Source organism: Hippoglossus stenolepis, chromosome 14 (genome assembly GCF_022539355.2).
Source record: "Hippoglossus stenolepis isolate QCI-W04-F060 chromosome 14, HSTE1.2, whole genome shotgun sequence".
NCBI lineage: Eukaryota > Metazoa > Chordata > Actinopteri > Pleuronectiformes > Pleuronectidae > Hippoglossus > Hippoglossus stenolepis.
This window is the reverse complement of record NC_061496.1, coordinates 18522963-18542824: the sequence shown is the minus strand read 5'-3', so window position 1 is coordinate 18542824 and position 19862 is coordinate 18522963. Positions and strand designations below refer to the sequence as shown.

General features: G+C 40.7%; 1 protein-coding gene across 1 annotated transcript in view; it reads left to right on the top strand.

The window, feature by feature from the left end:
- The window catches only part of hcn2b (hyperpolarization activated cyclic nucleotide-gated potassium channel 2b), a 43869-nt gene extending 24475 nt beyond the window's left edge, over positions 1-19394 (top strand). Inside the window, exons 5-8 of the mRNA XM_047343312.1 lie at positions 2916-3062; positions 4107-4347; positions 9250-9414; positions 13786-19394. Of these exons, the coding sequence (XP_047199268.1) occupies positions 2916-3062; positions 4107-4347; positions 9250-9414; positions 13786-14756 (1524 nt within the window). The 3' untranslated portion in view covers positions 14757-19394. The remainder of the gene's footprint in view (positions 1-2915; positions 3063-4106; positions 4348-9249; positions 9415-13785) is intronic.
- The last annotated feature ends 468 nt before the right edge of the window (positions 19395-19862 follow it).

The following is a 19862-nucleotide window of genomic DNA, read 5'->3' as shown; positions in this document are numbered from 1 at the left end:
CTCTCTAACCCATATGTCACCGTATAGTGTGACAAAATGTAATTTCCTAGACAGTGTGCCATCCCACCTCATGCGAGTCATCAAATGTTACAGGCAAGGTCACGGGCCATGCCTGTGCTGCGCCCCCGTACAAGGCGTGTCATCATAAATCATGATTGTGTCGGTTCAGGACATGGACTCTTAGGGCAGAAAGATATCAACACTCTCCATGATTAAAGCATTTGATTTCTCTGAATGTTCAGTGGGTCCAAAAGTCAAAACACAAGTTAAATGAAAAAACACTTTTTATTTTATTGAGAGTCTTAATTTCAGGATATCATCCTATATAGAGGATATAGAGTATTTTATTAGAAAGTAAATGCTGTGGGTAAAACAAAAAGAACAACCGATGAAATTAAGAAAAGATGGCAGGACATTAGAAGAAGAACAAAAGAAAAATTAGCTCATAATAAAACCTTGGTGAATAAAACCTGTGGGGGTCCATCTACTTCCTGCCGTCTCCTCCTCACCAAAATAACTGCAGCCATCTGAGGCTCCAACGTTGTGCCGATTAGCAGCTACCTTTCAAACGTATTAAATAAAGATGCCGTCACAATCACTGCAATTATTTTCAGGCTTTGTAAATCACAATCCTTTTGCTAAATCAAAGTATTTGCATATACTCCTCCCAATATGTTTCTACCCGCACTCGGGTAGAAATGCCCGATAATGCATATTCATTAAGGCAAACAGACTAAATGGACAGCGCCTGTTATTCTGCTCGCAATCCCCAGTGCTCACCGTTAGTAGATCAGCTTGCATGTTTTTTTGCAGGTGAAATCAAGTTTGCACACGTTTTTACACGCGGAAACCTTTAGTAGATCAGGCCCTAAGTGTGATGTTTTATTCTGTTCGTTCTGAGAATTTGCTGCAGATACAATGGAGTCGAGCAGTGAGGATTATTTTGTGTTCCTCTCACTTGGTAAAAAAAGAAAAACCTTGGGTCCATCCAATCCCGAGAAGCTGTCAGCGACAACTAAAGATGATTTAATCTTCTGATCAAAGAGATGTGAAATGATCCAGATCAAGTCTATTTCATGATGTCAGTGGTCTAGTTTGATAAGCTGCTGCCACTGAGATTAAATTGAGAAAACACATTTCTGTGATCTTGAACATTTCAAACATCTCTGAGGGACAAAGGTTTCAGAGTCGGTGTATAAACGTGATTGAGACTATGTGAGGTCGTATAATTTTTTTTTTTTAAATGAGACAATTTCAGATGAAAAACACAGATTTGGTGTGCACAGACCTTTAGCATATGGGGTCTGCTGCTGACAAACACTACAGAGTGATCAAGGTAGAAGTTAGAACTATGAGAACAGATGAGCTATAACTTCTCTTCTTGGAAGTCAAGGGAATTAAAACACGATGGATGTCACGATAAAGATTCAAATTGTTTACAATCCGAGGCTTTTTATCAACGATCAATCCTCACCAAGTAAACATATTTGAACTCTGTGGAAGATTTGAGATGTGTCTTGTTGTATTTTTCAAGTGTGGTGTCGGACAGCGGAGGTTCTCCCTTGACCTTTAACTTGAAATCTACTACTCATCCAATTGTCAGTTTACTCCACAGAGGGATGACTCATACTGTTTAACACACACACACACACACACACACACACACACACACACACACACACACACACACACACACACACACACACACACACACACACACACACACACACACACACACACACACACACACACACACACACACACACTTGGGAGCGACAAATGCCTTATATACAATTTAAAGCAACTCCAACATGGATTTGTTACATTTCTCGCACAAGCTTTAATCACTGAATCAGCGTTTCTGTCTAAGTGTAGACGAAAAGCTGATTCATCCCCCTCTTCCTGCTCTTATGATTTTTTTGAACCAAATTACTTTGGCTTTTTTAGTTGCAGGTTGTTTCTTCCTTCTGCATCTCTCCAGAGTGTTAGGACGTTGGTTGCTGATGTAACAGAAAGGTGGTGATGCGTGAATGTATACAGAATGCCCCCCCATCCTCCTATAAAGAAAAGCCAAAAGCCATTTGTGTACAGCGAAGATTTATTCCCCAATCGGCAGAGGGCAATGCTATTCTATCTTATAGCAGTTCTTCAATTTTCCAGGGAATCCAAACATTAACTGTGTTATGGAGCGTCGTAATGAGTCGTGAGAAGAGGACAGTCAGGCTGCATGTGATGTAGTTAAGCATAACTGTGGTGAATATGTGGATATGTGATGGTGTGAATCTCTTCAGTTTGATCCTCCAGTGAACAATCAATGTGCTGCAGCCAACATCTACTCCATCTACTGCAACTCCTTTTTTCTAGCTACATATATTACATATTTATCAATTCCAATATAAATATCAAACATCCTCCTTTCTCAGAATAGTGCTCAGGAACATAAATGCTCACTGGTTCCTTTTAATTATTTACCTGTGTCTTTCTTTTGGTTCTTTATGACAGACTTAACAGATCAGATGAGTTGTTTCATGATGAAAAATGACAAATAATGACGTGACAGACACTGGCTGTGGTTAAGATGTACAATAGAAGCATCTTGCTTCTCTAAAGACACTAGAATCCTCAGGAGCTCTCATGTTTCCTTAATAGCTTCATCACAGCTTTTTTCCCATAGCTACAGGTAGAACCTACAGCATCTCTGTGTACATCTCAATGACTGCACAGATTCATTCTCACTGATAGCTGATTAGCAGCCTGTGATAAGACGGTCTGAAAACAACAGTGAGTGGGAAATGAGAAATCCCCACGATGCTTCGGGATGGTTTCAGTGTTTTATCTCAGGTGAAAGCATGATGCTGTGAAACTGTTGCCACCAATACTCACAATCCCTCACGCCTCTCTCTTCTATCCTTTAGTACAAACAAGTGGAGCAGTACATGTCCTTCCACAAACTTCCGGCCGACTTCCGACAGAAAATCCACGACTACTACGAGCACAGATACCAGGGCAAGATGTTTGATGAGGAGAGCATCCTGGAGGAGCTCAATGAGCCTCTGCGAGAGGTATGACAACACCCATCCAACACCCAGCACCTACTATAATGTGATCAGTTACTCACAAAGACACACAGCTCTCAACCCTCCACTGAGCGGATCAGAATAAATTCATAACAAAGTTCATCTATGGACACTTGAGTACTTTCAAACCTACCTTGTTTGGTCAAGAGCTTCAGATTAGTCAGTTCAATGAAAGTAACAGGTGTGAAGGTCCAGATCCAGACCAACGGACAAAAACTTTGTCCGACCAAAACAGGTGGTCTCGGTTTGCAGCGTGAAAACATTTTCTGCATAGTTGGAACTTATAAATTGCTAATAGAATAGCATATTTGACAAGATGCTGAAATCAGATGCACGCCTGTCAACAAACCAATCATGTCAAGTATAGGTCGACAGTCTGCTCCATAAATTACGTGGTGAATTCAAAACCAACTGGATCAAATGTAAATAATACATAAAGACATGAACCTTGATCCAGCTTTTCACATGTGAAAACGCCCTTAGAAGTTAAAAAAATCATAATTCTCAGCCTCTCCAATATGGATTTACATATTAATTATTCTTAATTTACTCACATTCTAGTTATTCAGTTTAGTCACCTGAAGCTTATACCAGTCTTCACCGAAAATTACCCAATTTTAAGGTAATTTTCACACTGACTTTATTCTCCTACTCACCCAAAAAATGTTTTTCCTGCTGCCCACATGAGTTCACAGTAAATTATTTCCCTTCAAGAGCAGCTCAGAGTGCACCTCCTGTATCAGAGAATAAAGAGAAAACTAGGCAGAGTACTCACACTGTGCCAGGGTCTCTCAGGGTAATTTAAAACATGTTTATCCTGTAAAGCTTGTTCTTAAAATGGAGCTTCTTTTAATGGATTTTTCAAAATATTCAAATTAAAGAGCCAAATCTTATTTACATAAAAGAATGAACTCTACCTATCACACATGTAGTTCACACTCAAGATACCCACATCATCCATGGTTGCATCATTAGCTGTGCTTCTTCAAATGCTGAAGCAAAAAAACAACGTCTTTTGTCATAACGTAGGAAATCGTCAACTTCAACTGTCGTAAACTGGTGGCGTCCATGCCGCTGTTTGCCAACGCCGATCCCAACTTTGTGACCGCCATGTTGACCAAACTGAGATTTGAAGTCTTCCAGCCCGGAGACTACATCGTCAGAGAGGGCACCATCGGTAAGAAGATGTACTTCATCCAGCACGGCGTGGTCAGCATCCTGACCAAAGGAAACATTGGGATGAAGCTGATGGACGGATCCTACTTTGGAGGTTTGTTGCTGTTTACTGTAAAATCTGACAAGTTAGTTTTACTTAAAAAATATAGGAAACCGATTGCATTGAAAAAGGTAGGTAAAACAATTTAGTCTTTTTTTTGTTAGAATATAGAGTTTTATTGCCAAAATAAACAAAGTAGGCACAATAGAGAAAGATTATTCCTCATGATATTTTTTTACTCATAATTTATTTATTTATTTCAAAGTGCCATTCAAACCACTGACAATAAGAAGAATTATATTATACAACTAAAGCACTCAGCCTCGAAATTAATCTTTCAAAAGATCTAGTGATATCCTTACGAGACAAATTGCTTAATCATGGTTGTCAATGTCAACCATAACAACAGTGCATTCTTTACAGTGTAGGATCATCAGCTCCTCTTCTATTCTGCTCTACTCTGTTGTTTTCTGTTCTATTCTATAATACTATGCAAATGTTAATTACCTCATAAATCTCAATTCAGTTATAACTTATGTTTATTGTTTAATATTATTTGTAGCAACAAGCACATAAAGAGAAAAAAACAGCACCCTGACATTTGACTTTTTGCCTCACAGCCACTTATGTCCCACTTTGCCATGTTGTTGTTCCTCTGTGGATGTTTAGAAACATGGTGCCGTTGTTTGTTGTTTTATTTACCCTAGAATGGGCCCTTTATATTGAAATACTTTATATTTACAAACTGAAGGTTACCACAGGTTCTCTTCCATGTTTGGAAGGGGAGGGTGAGGAGGTGAGGGGTGTTCAGCTGCAGCATGCAGCTTCACCACTTTATGTCACTAAATTCTACACACTGCAACTTTAAGTTATGTGGGGTTTTTAACATCCGTTCGCCCTCTGCAGTTGACCAAAGTTCACTGACAGCAGCGCTGATGTGCCGGCAGCCCGGGGTGAAGTTGCAGTGGCAGGGACGCATGGCACACAAATCACACAGCCAATTAATAACAGCTAATTAGCAGCGCAGAACAGTGAGGACGGGGTCATTTATAATGTCACCCCTGCCACCAGGGAGGGAATCGCAGGTCTCTCTTCATACATAAAACTAGCGGTGAGCTTGGATTGGAGGGACAGCTGACTTTAACTGCAGCAGAGTGTCTGTGGTAAAATCCTTGAATAAGTAAGTAACAGCAAATAGTCGTATCAAGCCAAACATGCACTAAATTCTTTATAGGATTTTGCTATTCTTACACTTGTGGTTGTGGACTGCATGTTACAGATTGACATTAGGACTTCCTGTCAGACAGGCTGAGTAAGATCATATGGTTCAATAGGCATCATCTCCCCCATCATATTTCAGTACTAAGATCATAGAATTCCACATTTTATACTCATTTTTCACTTGTAAAACTTGGCTTGAATGGATCTGTTTTAATGCCAGATATCTCAAGAATGCCTTGAGGGAGTTTCTTCACATTTGGCAGAAATATTCAGTTGGACTCAAGGATGAACTGATTAGATTTTGATGGTCAAAGGTCACAGTGACCTCACAAAGCACATTTTTGGCCTTAAAATTATATCTCGGAGATGCCATTAAGGAAACATTTCACATTTGGCCAGACATTCACTTGGAATCAAAAACTAAATCACTTGATTTTGGTAGCCAAAGTTCAAAGGTCAAGGTCACAGTGACCTCACATCCCTGCGAATGTGATATATCAGGACCGCCCGTAAGGAATTTCATTACATCTGGCACAATTCACTTGGACTCATGGATGACCTGATTAGACTTTGGAGGTCAAAGGTCACCGTGACCAGTCAAACACATGTTTTTCCTTTTTAATGTAATATCCCTGGAACCTCTAAAGGGAACTTGACGCATGCTCACTTGGACTCAATGATTAGATTTCTTTTGTCGAAAGTGGCCATAAAAACATGTTGTTGGCCTCTTGAATGTGATATTAAAAGACTGCCTGAGGGAATTTCTTCAACTTTTGTTGTCGCACTCAAAGATGAAGTGATTACATTTCAGTGGTCAAAGGTCACACTGATCTCATATGAATCGGAAAAAATACAGAAATACGTATGTACATGGAAACTGCCCTGGTCGGCAGAGGCATACAACCGCAGTGCGGTAATTCTATAACATTTAGAACAATGCCTCATTTGTCCTTCCACGTTTTTCTCATAGAATAAGTCTGTAATCCTAAAATGGATGTGTGGTAAAATTTTGTATTGAGTTTTGTGCAGTAGAGTAGTTAATGAATCTGAATTGATTTATGGTGAAGACCATGCTCTCACAATATGTTGCCTTAAAGTCAGTTTTTTCTTAGAATTTGAATTAGTTAAAGCAGGTGCAAGCACTGATTGAGGTTAAAGAGCTCTCCATCAGAAGGCTGTGTTACATCAAATTGTGGGGCTTGTAATACTGGACTCACACCTATGCATTTTGTTTACAATTGATGGTGGGCGGGTCGGAGACTTGGTGCTGCCATGATGGTCATCACGACAATGATCACAGTTTCAATTGGGACACGCAACATAGACAGCTTTTGTTCTATGCCATGCTAAGTACCAAGGAAGGATCAAGGAAAGAACATGTCAATATTGGTACTAAAACAGAAGGAGTTTTCCTGTAAACATATCAGGCAATAGACCATTAAAGGATGATTTCATATATTAAAACTATAGGGGCAGGAATCAGTGCCTGGACTGGAGGAAAAAGATGATTGCAGTCATGATCCCATAATGCAGGGACTATTCAAATAAATGCTAGAATAAATTTCACCCATCATTGATTTCTCTGCATTTTTCATGATATTTGAGAATGACAGCTGCCCTATCCACAAGCTGCAAATGGTTATCCCGTGGTGTTAAACAGCTTTTTAATTCAGCCCCAGCGGCTTCATACAGATTATCATCCTCTCCCAGCGCTTCCACTGTAATGATGCTGGAAATATGCAAATGCCTGTGTTATGCGTAACCAGGAAAATCCCAAGAGACACTTTATGAAAGGACGTCTTGGGCATTTTATGGAGAGTTTTTCCACAATTCTCACAAAACTGGAACATATGAAATGTTAGCCTTCCAAACATGACTGAGTTTGGTTTGGTCAAGATGTCTGTCCACTGACATCTCAGCTATTTTGACCAGATTATACGTAATGAATAAGCTGTTTATCAACAGACAGACTGATGTTTTGACTGCATGTCACAGCTCTGTCTTTGTACAGTACATCCCACAGCTTATACTTTCATTACCGCAGTTGACCATAAGACGTCTAACCACTCATGTCCTGTAAGCACAGTGACGTCTCTCTGTGTAAGCTATTAATCATTAATATACCAGGGAAATATAAATCTTTTATTAGATATGCGGAAAACATAGTCACACTCAAGGTCGCACTTAAAAAAAACCTCTGAATAAAAAGCTACTGAGTCTTGAGTGTATGTGGTTTATGTGAATGTACTGTATGATTAATAGGCCATGGCCTGGATCCTATCACTAAACTTAAATTAAAGAAAGAAAAACATTTTGACATATGAAAGACACTATCTTGTTTTTTTCTGCACCACCTTTTGAGTTTAGTCCAAACCAAAATAACAGGTGTGAAAGTTACTTGGACCACGGTGGGTCTGAATTCAGTCCGACCTGGACGTGACTCGCAGGACCGCTTGTAGTCTTCAACTTGAACAAAAAAACTTTTCAACCAGGAGGACATTCCATTTTGTTGGTAGTAAAACCATATTATTAGAAGAGACAAAATTAACAAACCGTTCTGTGTCATTCCATTCAAACAGAAAGATAACTTGTTTTTTATGACTTTATTCAAAAAGAAATGGCAAATACAACCAAACACTGCCAAATATATGTTGACGAGGCCCACACAGTTGATGACAAACTTTCTTGCTGAAAATTAGACAAGAAGATAGTAGTCTGTAGCATAAATGAATCCTTTGAACCAGAGGCAAGTTAGCTTAGCTTAGCATAAAGACTACAGAGAACTAGCCTGTCCAAAGCACTTAAGTTCAAAAATATAAAATTTGAGTCTTTTCATCACTGTGAGTTGGCCAGGCAACCAGTGGAGATCGCCTGAAGAGACTGTACCTGGTCAAGAAATAGTTAATTACATAACTACTCATAATAACTGAGGTTTTGTCAACTTTGAAGCTATTTGATTTTGATTTTGATAGAGTCAGGTTAGCTAATTCCATCCTTTTACAGTCTTTGTGCTAAGCTAGCTGGTAGCAGTAGCATATTGAATAGTTACAATGCTATCAATCTAATCTAACTCGCGACAAAAAAGCAAATATGCATATTCTCCAAAGTCTCAAACTATCCCTCTAATGCTTGTAATTTTTGCATTCTGTAATTTGAATTAGGGTTTGTATATTTGCAAGTAGAAACCTCTTCTCTGCTCTGCTGCTACAGATAGTCATGAACAGACTATTTCAGTCCAGTGCCACCATGCACGTTCTAGTGGAGTCTCCTTGCATTTCCTTCCCTCTTCCCCCCCCCCCCAGAGAGTGAGGAGAGGTCGACCTTTTTAGGCGAGGTGAAAGGAGGGCATATGGTTGTCAAGACAACAGTCATCCCCAGCCCATAGATGAGGAAAGCTAAAATACTAGAGGGAGGGAGAGAGAGAACAACTGAATGTAATGAAGCTTAGCTGCACATCTCCAAATATAGTGTGGTTCCTTAACATAACTGTACAGTGCTGGAGGAAATACTCAGTGTTACTGTCAGTGCGTCATCCTGACTCCACACAGCGACTGCCTGCATTAACCATTTTCACTATGATCGCACATTTGCACATAGTTTTGTACAACCCACACATATTTTAAGCTCTATTTTTTTTTATTGTAACAGTGTTGTTACAATATAAAGTGTTGTGGCCTGGCCTTTTTTTAAAATCTGACCAACAGCCCCTCGTCTTGTTTATTTTCACCCCACCAGAGATCTGCCTGCTGACCCGAGGTAGACGGACGGCCAGCGTGCGAGCGGACACATACTGTCGCCTCTACTCCCTCTCGGTGGACAATTTCAACGAGGTGCTGGAGGAGTATCCCATGATGAGGAGGGCCTTTGAGACGGTGGCCATTGACAGACTGGACAGAATAGGTAAGATCACCCGGAGACGTATTTGTAAACACTGCTGATTAGTGTCTTTTGAATTTGGGCTAGAGCTTGGCAATAAAACAATATCATAAATTAGCGCAATACAATTTTCATCATTAGCAATATAATAGAAGTACAATATATATTGACATAATGCTGATATATTGTGTCAGCAGGAGATAAAACACACAATTGATCAACTGAATCAGATCTGTTCAATGCTTTTCGCTTGTAATTCTCTGTTCATGAAGAAAAGTTTAAAACAACAACCTTTACATCGGAGCAAAAATCAGTCTATAAAAATTAAAATTTTGTCCATATCGTCCAGCCCTTTTTTGGGCAGATGTCTTTCACAGCATCTTTTAAACTCAGGTGCTCACTGAGTTATATTATTATTCTCAGATTGTGTAGAATTACCTCATTACTTCAATTTTATTTTTTGCCCATCCAACATAATGTCAGATATATTTTTACTCCGACAAAACACTGGCATGAAATTTGTCAAATTATTGTCCAGTCAACCAGCTCACGAGCCCATAAAGCATTTATTTTTAAGTCCTTTTTTGTATTTTTATAAATATATATATACGTATAAACATTTAAAAAAAGAGATTAATTCCTGGAAAATTAGCATCATATCTCCCAGATACAACCCCCAGGTATGGATGATTCATTCATATGATGAAGTGAAGCATAAGGAGAATGTGTCCATTCATTAGCATGATGTCTGTGTCTGACAGCTGTGGTGTGATGTATGAATGGTGCTGACAGGGACGATGTGTGGGGCGGAGAAAAGGAAGCGTGTAAAAGTGTATTCATGGCTGTGAATCAGAGTATATTGGGTTTATTTGTGTAAGAGAACCGAATGTTCCCTGTGGAAAACAGTTACTTAACAAACTGTGTGTGTGACACCTGAAATATGACAGAATGTGCTGAGAAAGATCACCTGTGTTACTGTACCTCTGTAATCCCTCTGTAGATGCATTTACTAATTTGATCGAATGAATGCTCAGCAGTGACAATCCTCGCTTTGTATTTGCACACACACGCACACACACACACACACACACACACACACACACACACACACACACACACACACACACACACACACACACACAACACACACACACACACACACACACGGCTGTCTTACTGGAGCCTTGGGAGCTCATTGTAAGGGAGTAAACAAAACGTGCTATTTTTTTTTTGTCCTCTGACATTATGCCCCCCCAAGGTCAGCAATGCAGCTGATGTCACATCCGCCTGTCACATGACCACACTTCACATGTTAACAAAAGCCCTGCATCTGCCAGCTGCCAGCTGTTGCCATAGCAGCCAGATTCCACACATGAGCAGCCTTCAGTCAGTCAGATCACGTATTCGGGGGGAGACTGACCTCTCTGCTTCAAGAGGTAACCACCAACTAAATATCCCCACTTGACTCCATGTGTACTTAATACATATTAATGACTACTAACGGGATCTTAATTAACTCTCCGTCAGAAAAAAGGATCAAACACAGTGGGGGTTATCAGAAGTCATGGTAAGAATATAAAATCTAATGACACACTCTAAAATAATGACGCAACATATCGTTTGAACTGTAAACAGAGATGGATGCAACTTGACGAGATCCTCATTTTAAAATTCAATTTATTCCAACGCTTCCAACATTATCTTCCTCTAAAATTTATCTTAAAGTTCTGTCATGTTTGACAAGAGTTTTTTGTTGCATATCACATTTTGGACCAGTTCAGACTGATGCATGATTACACATGTTATTTATGAAACCAGGCTTCCTACATCAGCCATACCCTATAAAACATTAAATAATATTACCTTACTCATATACAGAAGAAGAAGAAGAAGCTGGAGGATTCTTTGTCATTATTTCGTACAGTTATGAAGATGCTTGTAAACACAGTGTCACCTAAGATCAGTACAGGAAACAGGATACCAGTGATTTGAGGGTTTACAGAGGTCTTTCATTGGAATTATAGTGGATGTGTTGTACCTGTGTTTGCTTATGTCTGCTACAGTGGCAGCTTCAGCTTATCAACTACTTTGGTATCTTATGGGCTCTGATCTATAAAGGACTTATAACGTCTAGTGGCACCTGGGACAACTCGTGTTCCTATCTTCCTATGTGGATGCCCTGTTCCCTTTTCTTTCAGCCCACCCTCAAGCTCCATCAACGAGTTAGTGTCACCCTTAGGTGTTGCTCGTACCATATGTTTGCTACTGACCATTCCCCAGGAGGTATACCAAGAACGAGCCAGACCATAATTATGATGAAGACCTAGTCTTAGTTATTCTTCTGGCTCCTCCCATGTGAAGCCCATGCTGTAGTCTCTGTATATTTGGCACAGCTGGAATCAATGCAACAGGAGGGCAGAAGAGTCATCACAGTCAACATCTGCCTCCTCCCATCCCTCTCCTCCTGGTGACCTTTTCCTTAAGTAGGTATCACTCAGGCTGACTCTGTAGCCCACCTGCTGCATTGGAGAACCAAGTTTACTGCTAGTGACGGTGGTGCGGAAAATAGCTATATGCACTACTTCAATTTCCCACAGGCCCATGCACATGTCTCGACATGTTCAAGTCCCTCCCTGTCCCTAAGGTACAACAGATGTTGTGGGGAGCAGCAGAATTCTTTTGTCTTTGGTCCCAAACTTGTTCCAGAGCAGCATTTGTTGAGCAGGAATTGACCCTGTGGCTCATTTAGCATTAACATCATTATCAATGGCTGGGTGCTCCGGATATACCAACATTTCAGCCCATCCATCCTTTAAAAAGTCCAGAGAAAAATGGACAAAAGGAGGTGTTGTCCAACAAATGAATGCATCCTGATCCATCATCGGAAACATCTGATTCAGTAGTGGGGATCTTATTTGTGTTTATCACAGAGAATCACCTGGTTTGTATTTTCTACTTTTCTCCTTAACTGAATAAAAGAAAGCTGCATAACGAGGGTTTGTCTGCCTCAATTTGTCATTAGTTGCCTTTCTTCACGTGTCAAAGCAAGTAATTCACTCTTTAGAAAGACTCCTTTGCCAAATAGGCTTCTCCTGTCTCTGTTCATCAAGAAGAGATATGTCTCTGTTTACCTCCTGCATCATTGCAGAGAGCAGGAACTCAGCAGATTTAAGACACAAAAATGTTCAGCAAACTCGTCTTACTTTCCTGTCAGCAGTAAAGATGGAATTTCAGCTCTTCATGCTTCTGCTGGCACAGCCACGGTCAGTGATAAACCATGTGAGGACAGATGTGAAGACTCTCTCACACTCTTTCCTTCTGTTATGTCTCAATCATGACTCGTGTAGTGGGTACAGCAGTATGTTTTATTGCTAATGGCTATGCCCCTTCTCATGAGTCCGGATCTCTGCACAACTTTATCGATGCTGCATTGATTTACATTTTGATGGTGTGACTGTAGGTATTCCTAAACTCTGCAGCATTCTGCAGGTCGATGATCGGTCATCTGCATTCAAGGGTATTCAACAAACCTCCTCCTCCTCCTCGTCAGTCTCACTTACTGGTGAAAAGTCACAGTCAATTAAATCTGTATGCGTCATTCACAGCTTGATGCCACACGAGAGTTGTCAAGGTCATTTTTAACTTGTTAAGGTGGTGTGGCTGTCATGAGAGATCATCAGTCACCTGATTTTAAGTGTGAAGTGAACTGAAAATGCCTGGGAGGGGACATCACTATGCCATAGACTGCTGAATCCATACAAGAGGAGTTAAAAAAAAAAGGGGTTCTTCCTTGACCTTTATTGGGTTCTTTGTATATCCACGGGTTTGTGCAATTCTTGTTGTATCAGAATTCTACACAATCTGCTGTACTTCTTCTCTGATTTTTGAGTGTGTGGAGACAGGGGGGTTAGGGGAGCCCATGTGATGCTGGTAATCTAGTAACTCTCACGCCATCAAATTCAAATACTGCAACTGTTCTAGCACACGGACGGTCACAGCTACACACATACCTATAGAGCTAGAATTACACCAAGGTAACTTCTATTTTCTCCTAGAGGGCCAGTGCATGCAGAGTATCTGAGTACATATACACAGACACACACAAATGCATCACCGAATCAGCTGTTTCATATGTAGAAGCACATACTCCTTGTCACAATGTCATTGCTGAGGTAAGTCTACAAAAACACTGACTCCCTGTCCCCATGACAGGGAAAGTATAGGTTATGTGTAGGGCACTGTGTGCGGTATCACCAGGAATAGAATGAAATAGATAACGGTAAATGATAAAGTTGTTATTTCTGTTTCTAGCAAAAAAGGCAGGAGCAAAGTTTTTCAGCACCATTAGTATCTACTTCAGCAACAGTGCTCTTTTCTGTCTCTGTCTCATTGCAGGCAAGAAGAACTCGATCCTGATGCACAAAGTTCAACATGATCTGAACTCGGGTGTTTTCAACAACCATGAGAATGAGATGATCCAGGAGATAGTTAAATATGATCGGGAGATGGTTCAACAGGTGGATGTACCACGACCACGGGCCATGTCCATGACACCTTCTCTAAATAGTGGGATCTTTTCTCCTCCGGGTTCCTCCAACCAGCTTCAAAATTCAGCAATTGCCACTTTGCAGCAGGCAGTCGCCATGAACTTTTGTGCCCCAATGCAGGGGAACTCAGTGGGAGCAGGGAACCTTCAGTCCCCAAGGATGGTGAGGAGATTCCAGGTGGTGCAAAGTGTGTCCAGCCCTGTCTCAGCCTCTCCCCTGCAGGCTCAGCTCCTTGCTTCTGGTGCCTTTGCTCCGGTCCTGACCAGCCCCCCTGTCCAGAGCCCGCTGGCTGTTGGAGGACGGTCATTCCATTATGGGTCCAGTGCACTGGCTGGTCCCGCCTCAGGCTCTCAGCTTTCACTGGCCCAGCAGCACATAGCCAGCCCTGCACACCGGCTCAGCACACATAAGAGCACCCATTCCTTGCAAATGGCCAGTCTGAGCCAAGACGCCAGAGCACTGTCAGTGTCTCAGCCCTCACTGCCTCATGAGGGGGCACAACCAGGTGCCCCTAGTCCACCCCATTCTACACGAGTCTCCTCTACTTCCATTGGACCCCCTCAGACCCCATCAGGTCACACAGGGGTTCGCAGCGCTATACCACACAGGGTGGTACTGCCCCACCAAATGTCTGTGGGGGCGTTCCCTGTAGCATCGCTGCCTGGTTCTGCACAGAGTTTTGGGGCTGTTGCAGGACTGGCGGTCGGGGGTGTGGGAACAGGTCTGGGGGACTCGGGACGACCCAAGAAGGACTCTGTTGTGAGCCTTCCTGAGACAGACCACATCAAAGTTAGATCCAGGCTGTCATCAAACTTGTGATGTTAATCAAACTCTTGCAGGAGGGACTCAGTTAGGGGGCATCCCTGCACGAACATGGGAGGATTTCTGTTCTCCCCCCTACAGTTCCTCTTCTCTCTACTCACCCCAGTTTGACTCTCCGAATGTATGAATGTTGACTGAGTGGCTGCGAGGATAATCTTAGAGATGACTGTTCTAATATAATAAAGCCTGTATGGTGACTTGTGAATCTGCAGCATCAAGACATTTCTACTCACACAAATAGTAGATGCACATAACAGTAGTGGTAACGTAGCATCTGCTGATATCCCCCTCCTTTATTTATTGTATTTCAGTAAGTAGTTAAAACCAAATGGGTATATCTGCTTCACCGTCCATTTCATTCCGCTCATTTAATGGAAATCTGGGGCCAGATGGGACTAAAAGAAAATCAGGGACCTGATAACAGAAGTTGGCACTTTAAAGTGTCTTAACTACTGTATCTACCACATTATTCTCCTCACAAAGCATAATAATCCATGGCTTCATAAAAAGTCATGAACAATTTTGATATTAAAATAGGTGTGTTTTACTGTTATTGACTCTCAACTCAAATAGAACATCAGAGCAAATGTAAGCACAAAAGTGAACTATTTATATATATATATATACGATGAATATCCTTCAAACTGAAATTACATCTGTGGGACAAGATGTTTTGTTCCAGCCAAGCCATCGATTTCAAAAGGAAATGTCTATTTTTTTTATTTAAAACTGCATTAATCAATATTTTTTTATAGTAACAGTTAGTCAAATGAGTGCAATGCGAGTGATCACTCAAATCTGCTTATTTATAGCCTCATATAGCTCATTTGGTTTTAAGACCCACAATTACTCTAGCGTCGGGGGCTTTAAACTATTCTCACCATAAAGAACATCCCGAAATACGATCTAAGCTATTCTGAATGTGGACCATCCCAAATTGAGTCTATGCTTTGCTACATTATAATTATAATTCAAAGGGAATTTTCCAATAAAATTGGACAGAGAAGACAAGTGGTGAGGGAGGAACATCACAAACAAACAGGAAACATTAAACTATGTCAATCTGCAAATAGAAAAGTCAAAGTCGTAGTTTACATTGTATAGCGTACAGTAAACTAACAAGGAGGAGAAGTGGTAACAATTCTGTATTCATTCGTTCATTTGTACTTAATTGATAGTTTATGATTTTGCATTGGTAAGTCAACCCAAAAGACTCTTAGTGGCGACAGAGTTGACTGAACTGCTTGATAAACAGTGAGACGTCTCTGTGTCTGTCCCAGACACACAGAGACACGTTGCACCCTTTGGTTTAATAGCTATCGTACTTGCCTAAACTCAGACTGTCTTGGATAAAAACATGAAACTAATTGTAAGCTATCAAGCAAGCAAATAATGTTACCATTACAGTTAACGTCACTGATTGGCTTTAGCAACATCGTGTCGTGCAAATCTTACTCAGTTCAAATATCTCAACTCAAGAGGATGAAGTGAACGATGCAAATTTTGCGCGGCTGTGACGTGAGAGGATTGAAACTCGTATCGCTTCTTTGCATCGACTTTGCTTTTAATCTCATTGTCAGAGCTGTGTCTCTGTTTGTTTTGGAGTTCTGCCTCCAAGTGGGTGAATATATATTAATGTAGCTTTAAAATTCAACAGCTATACCTGAGTAAACGACACCTCGTCTTAACAGCAGAAATGTTTTCTGAATAGATTAGTTATATCTCACACTTTGTGAAAGTATTACTTCGTAGAAATAATAATATACTGCCAGTTAATTACAAGAAATTTTATACCAGTCTAAATGTAAACTCATTCGAAGTCACACAATCAAAATGTAAATCCATTCTTTTCTAACTCTGAATGTCACATTTCTGGCAGCGGCAGTCGCGATTGCCAAAGCCAATTCGTAGAGATAATGAAACTCCTACAAAGCTCGACCTCACTATAAACGCTAAAGTTTTGATCAACAGCCAAGGACAGTGCAGATACTTTGCAGGATGCATCTTTCAGTGTGCCTCTATCATTAATGCCCCAGTAACAGTTCATCAGATGCCGCTGAGTTGCGTCCAAACGCATTTGGGAGAGGACCTTTTCTCCCGGACCTGACATTCTATTCACCTCATTTCACTAATGCCTGAGCCATTACTGCATAATGAGAGTGGAAATTGGAATTTCTCTGGTCTGTTTGGGACTGTTACCATTCCCCTTCCATTGGATTTCATTATACTGTGCCAATAATCCTCTCGCATGATCGTTTTTGCATTTTCATTGTGTTCTGTTTCGGTTCAGATTCCAAATGGGACAAAGTCGAAAGCTTATGAGTATTTTTATACGGTGTTTTTGAGGTCTGCTCTTTCTGCCCAAATGATGCCCTTTGGAACTTATCATGGAACATATAATTAATACAGAGGCTTGTTATGAGAATAGTGTTTCGCTGAACTCCACGTTGTCTCCTGAAAGGAACTGTCTCAGGGCACAAATGGATTTAACGACAAAAAATTAGTCTACAAACTTTTAATGTCGCTCACAGAAGAAGAAGATGGTGAGAAGGAGGAAGACGGGATAGAAATTGGTCAATAACCTCAGTCAAATTACAATCAGATATTAATAACTTAGAGGTAGGGTTGGTCACTTGTTTCCCGAAACTCTTTTTATCCCATGTGTTGAAATCTTCTCGCCATTAATAAATAAAGTGATCTGAAAAAAAGGCCGGTGTCTGTAACAGAGAAGTTGACTTGTAGCATTTGTCAGGCATTCACGTTCACGTGTTTTGGCGGCGTAGCTTTGCTGATGCGAGGGGGCGGGATGTATCAGTTGCAGATTTCCAAAGTGTAGCCTGTTCTCGCTTGCTTTTCCAAGATTACCAACCCTAGATTTAAAGATCAACGATACAAAATGACAAATGAACCCAATGATACCAAAGTTTCAAGGCCTGGGATTTTCATGGATACAAATATTTCAGGATGTTAAGACACAAACAACATGTCACAGACTGAACTATTCACTGTGTCTAACATACAAATTATAGAGTAATACCCTTAAATCATTCCGACAGTCTGAGAGTGAAGTTGAACACACAGGCACACAAAGCAATAGCTGAAGAGTGTGGTCACTATATGCAATGATTTTCTCTTGAGGTGTTGATGGAGATGCAATATTTCACGTCATGGACGGAGTTCTCAAACTTTAACGAGAATCTGTTCAAAGTCTGGAAGAGTACGAGCGTGTATCCAGTTTTAAATACATGATCGCCATGCTGACATCGGACTACATTGATTTACTGTCACTACAGAGACACACTCAAACACAAGTTTGCAAAAAATCTTTTTAATCTTTAACAAAATGGATATTATCATCTCGAATGAACCCATATTTCTTGAGCGTAGGAATTGAATCAGAGCGAAACTATTTGTATTACAGAGGATGTCTCACTTCTTCTTTCTCCACAGTGACTCACAGTACCACCCGCAGTCTGTGTCAGGTCCTGTGCCAGTTGCTGTGAGGTCTGCACGGTTTCTTCTCTTGTTTGGGTTTTCTTTTCTTTCGGATCTCACACTTCGGATCTCACACCTCCTGAAAATCCTGTACCTTTGACCAATGCTGCTCACTGATATTTTTTTTCTCTCTCTGCCGTTACCACCTGAATAGCATGTTGCACAGAACTCTGTAAACACGTTTTCCCTGTTTTTTCTGCAACGTTACAAACATATTATGTAAATGCTACAAACAACTCAGCTGTTCGCCCTGCAGGCTTTGGTGAGGATGACATCTGTGCCACACACACACACACACACACACACACACACACACACACACACACACACACACACACACACACACACAGCAGGGTCAACACAAACATCTGTGTTCGCCAAGTTTTCAAAAGACTCATTCATTTTTCTTCCTGTCTTCAATGCCACAGCTTCTCCGGGTTTAACGCTATTTTCCAATGTTTCATTCACACGTGTCTTTGGGTTCATCAATGGCAGTAAAAACATGGAAGTGCTTCAAATGTTTACTTACAAGGGCTGTTCATTCGAACTGAGCGAGGATGTGATTGTGTGTCTCTATCTCACAAATGTACATTGATGCTCATGAGTTCAGATTCTTTTCTATTCCATTGGCCAATAATGAGGAACACCAACACTAAAACAATATATAATGCACTTTTTATACTAGTTGTTTATGTATTTTACAGAATATAATACAGTATGAGTCAATACCAAACTGCAGTCCGCATTTATTTATTTGTTTTGTACATTCTTCGATCCCAGACATGTTGGTGTGAGTAATGGCATTCAATGATGAGGGTAAAAAAGCAGAGACCGAAAGCAATCAATACCTTAACACTACAGACGAATGTGCGCAGGGAACATACACTGAGTTCTTCACCACTGACCATGAATCCCCCAGAAGCAAACAGACGATCACAGGCGCTCAGAGCAGACGCTGCAGCGCGAGTGTTTCTGGGTCAGGGACCTGATTTTCTTTTATCGAGCCGCTCCACACCTGTCACCTCCCATTATAATGTACTGTTTCCTATAGTGCCTAGCATATCGTAGACTCCACATACATGTACTATACTCTCTGTGTGTGTGTGGCTGTACAAAATAAATGCAAGCTCCTCCACAATGCAAACACCACTGTTGGTTATATCCCACTGCAATACATGTACAGAGGAAAACCAATAAACTGTATTTGAATACAGTGTGATTCCACTGCTTTATGCTAAGGTTGTTTACTTTTGTGTGAGCTGGTTGAAAAGCACCAAAACTTCTTCACTTATTAAACCTACACATTCTTCACAGAAGCAGAACTTGTGAAAGGCTTGTGATGGTGAAAGCTCCGCCTGCTGTCATGTGTCAAGGTTACGATGCTCTCTGGATCTTTTTACTGGTTCAGTGTTATTTTTCTGCCTGGTGGTTTTCAAAACACATTAAATACAATGATTTTAATTTTAATAGTGTGAAATTGGATAAAATTGATTCATATGTTGAATAACTGAATGCACCAAATAACTCGTAGATATAAGTCCCCTAAATATACTAGATTTATTTCATCAGGATCCAAGCATGTATGAATTATTCCCTGGGAAATTAGTG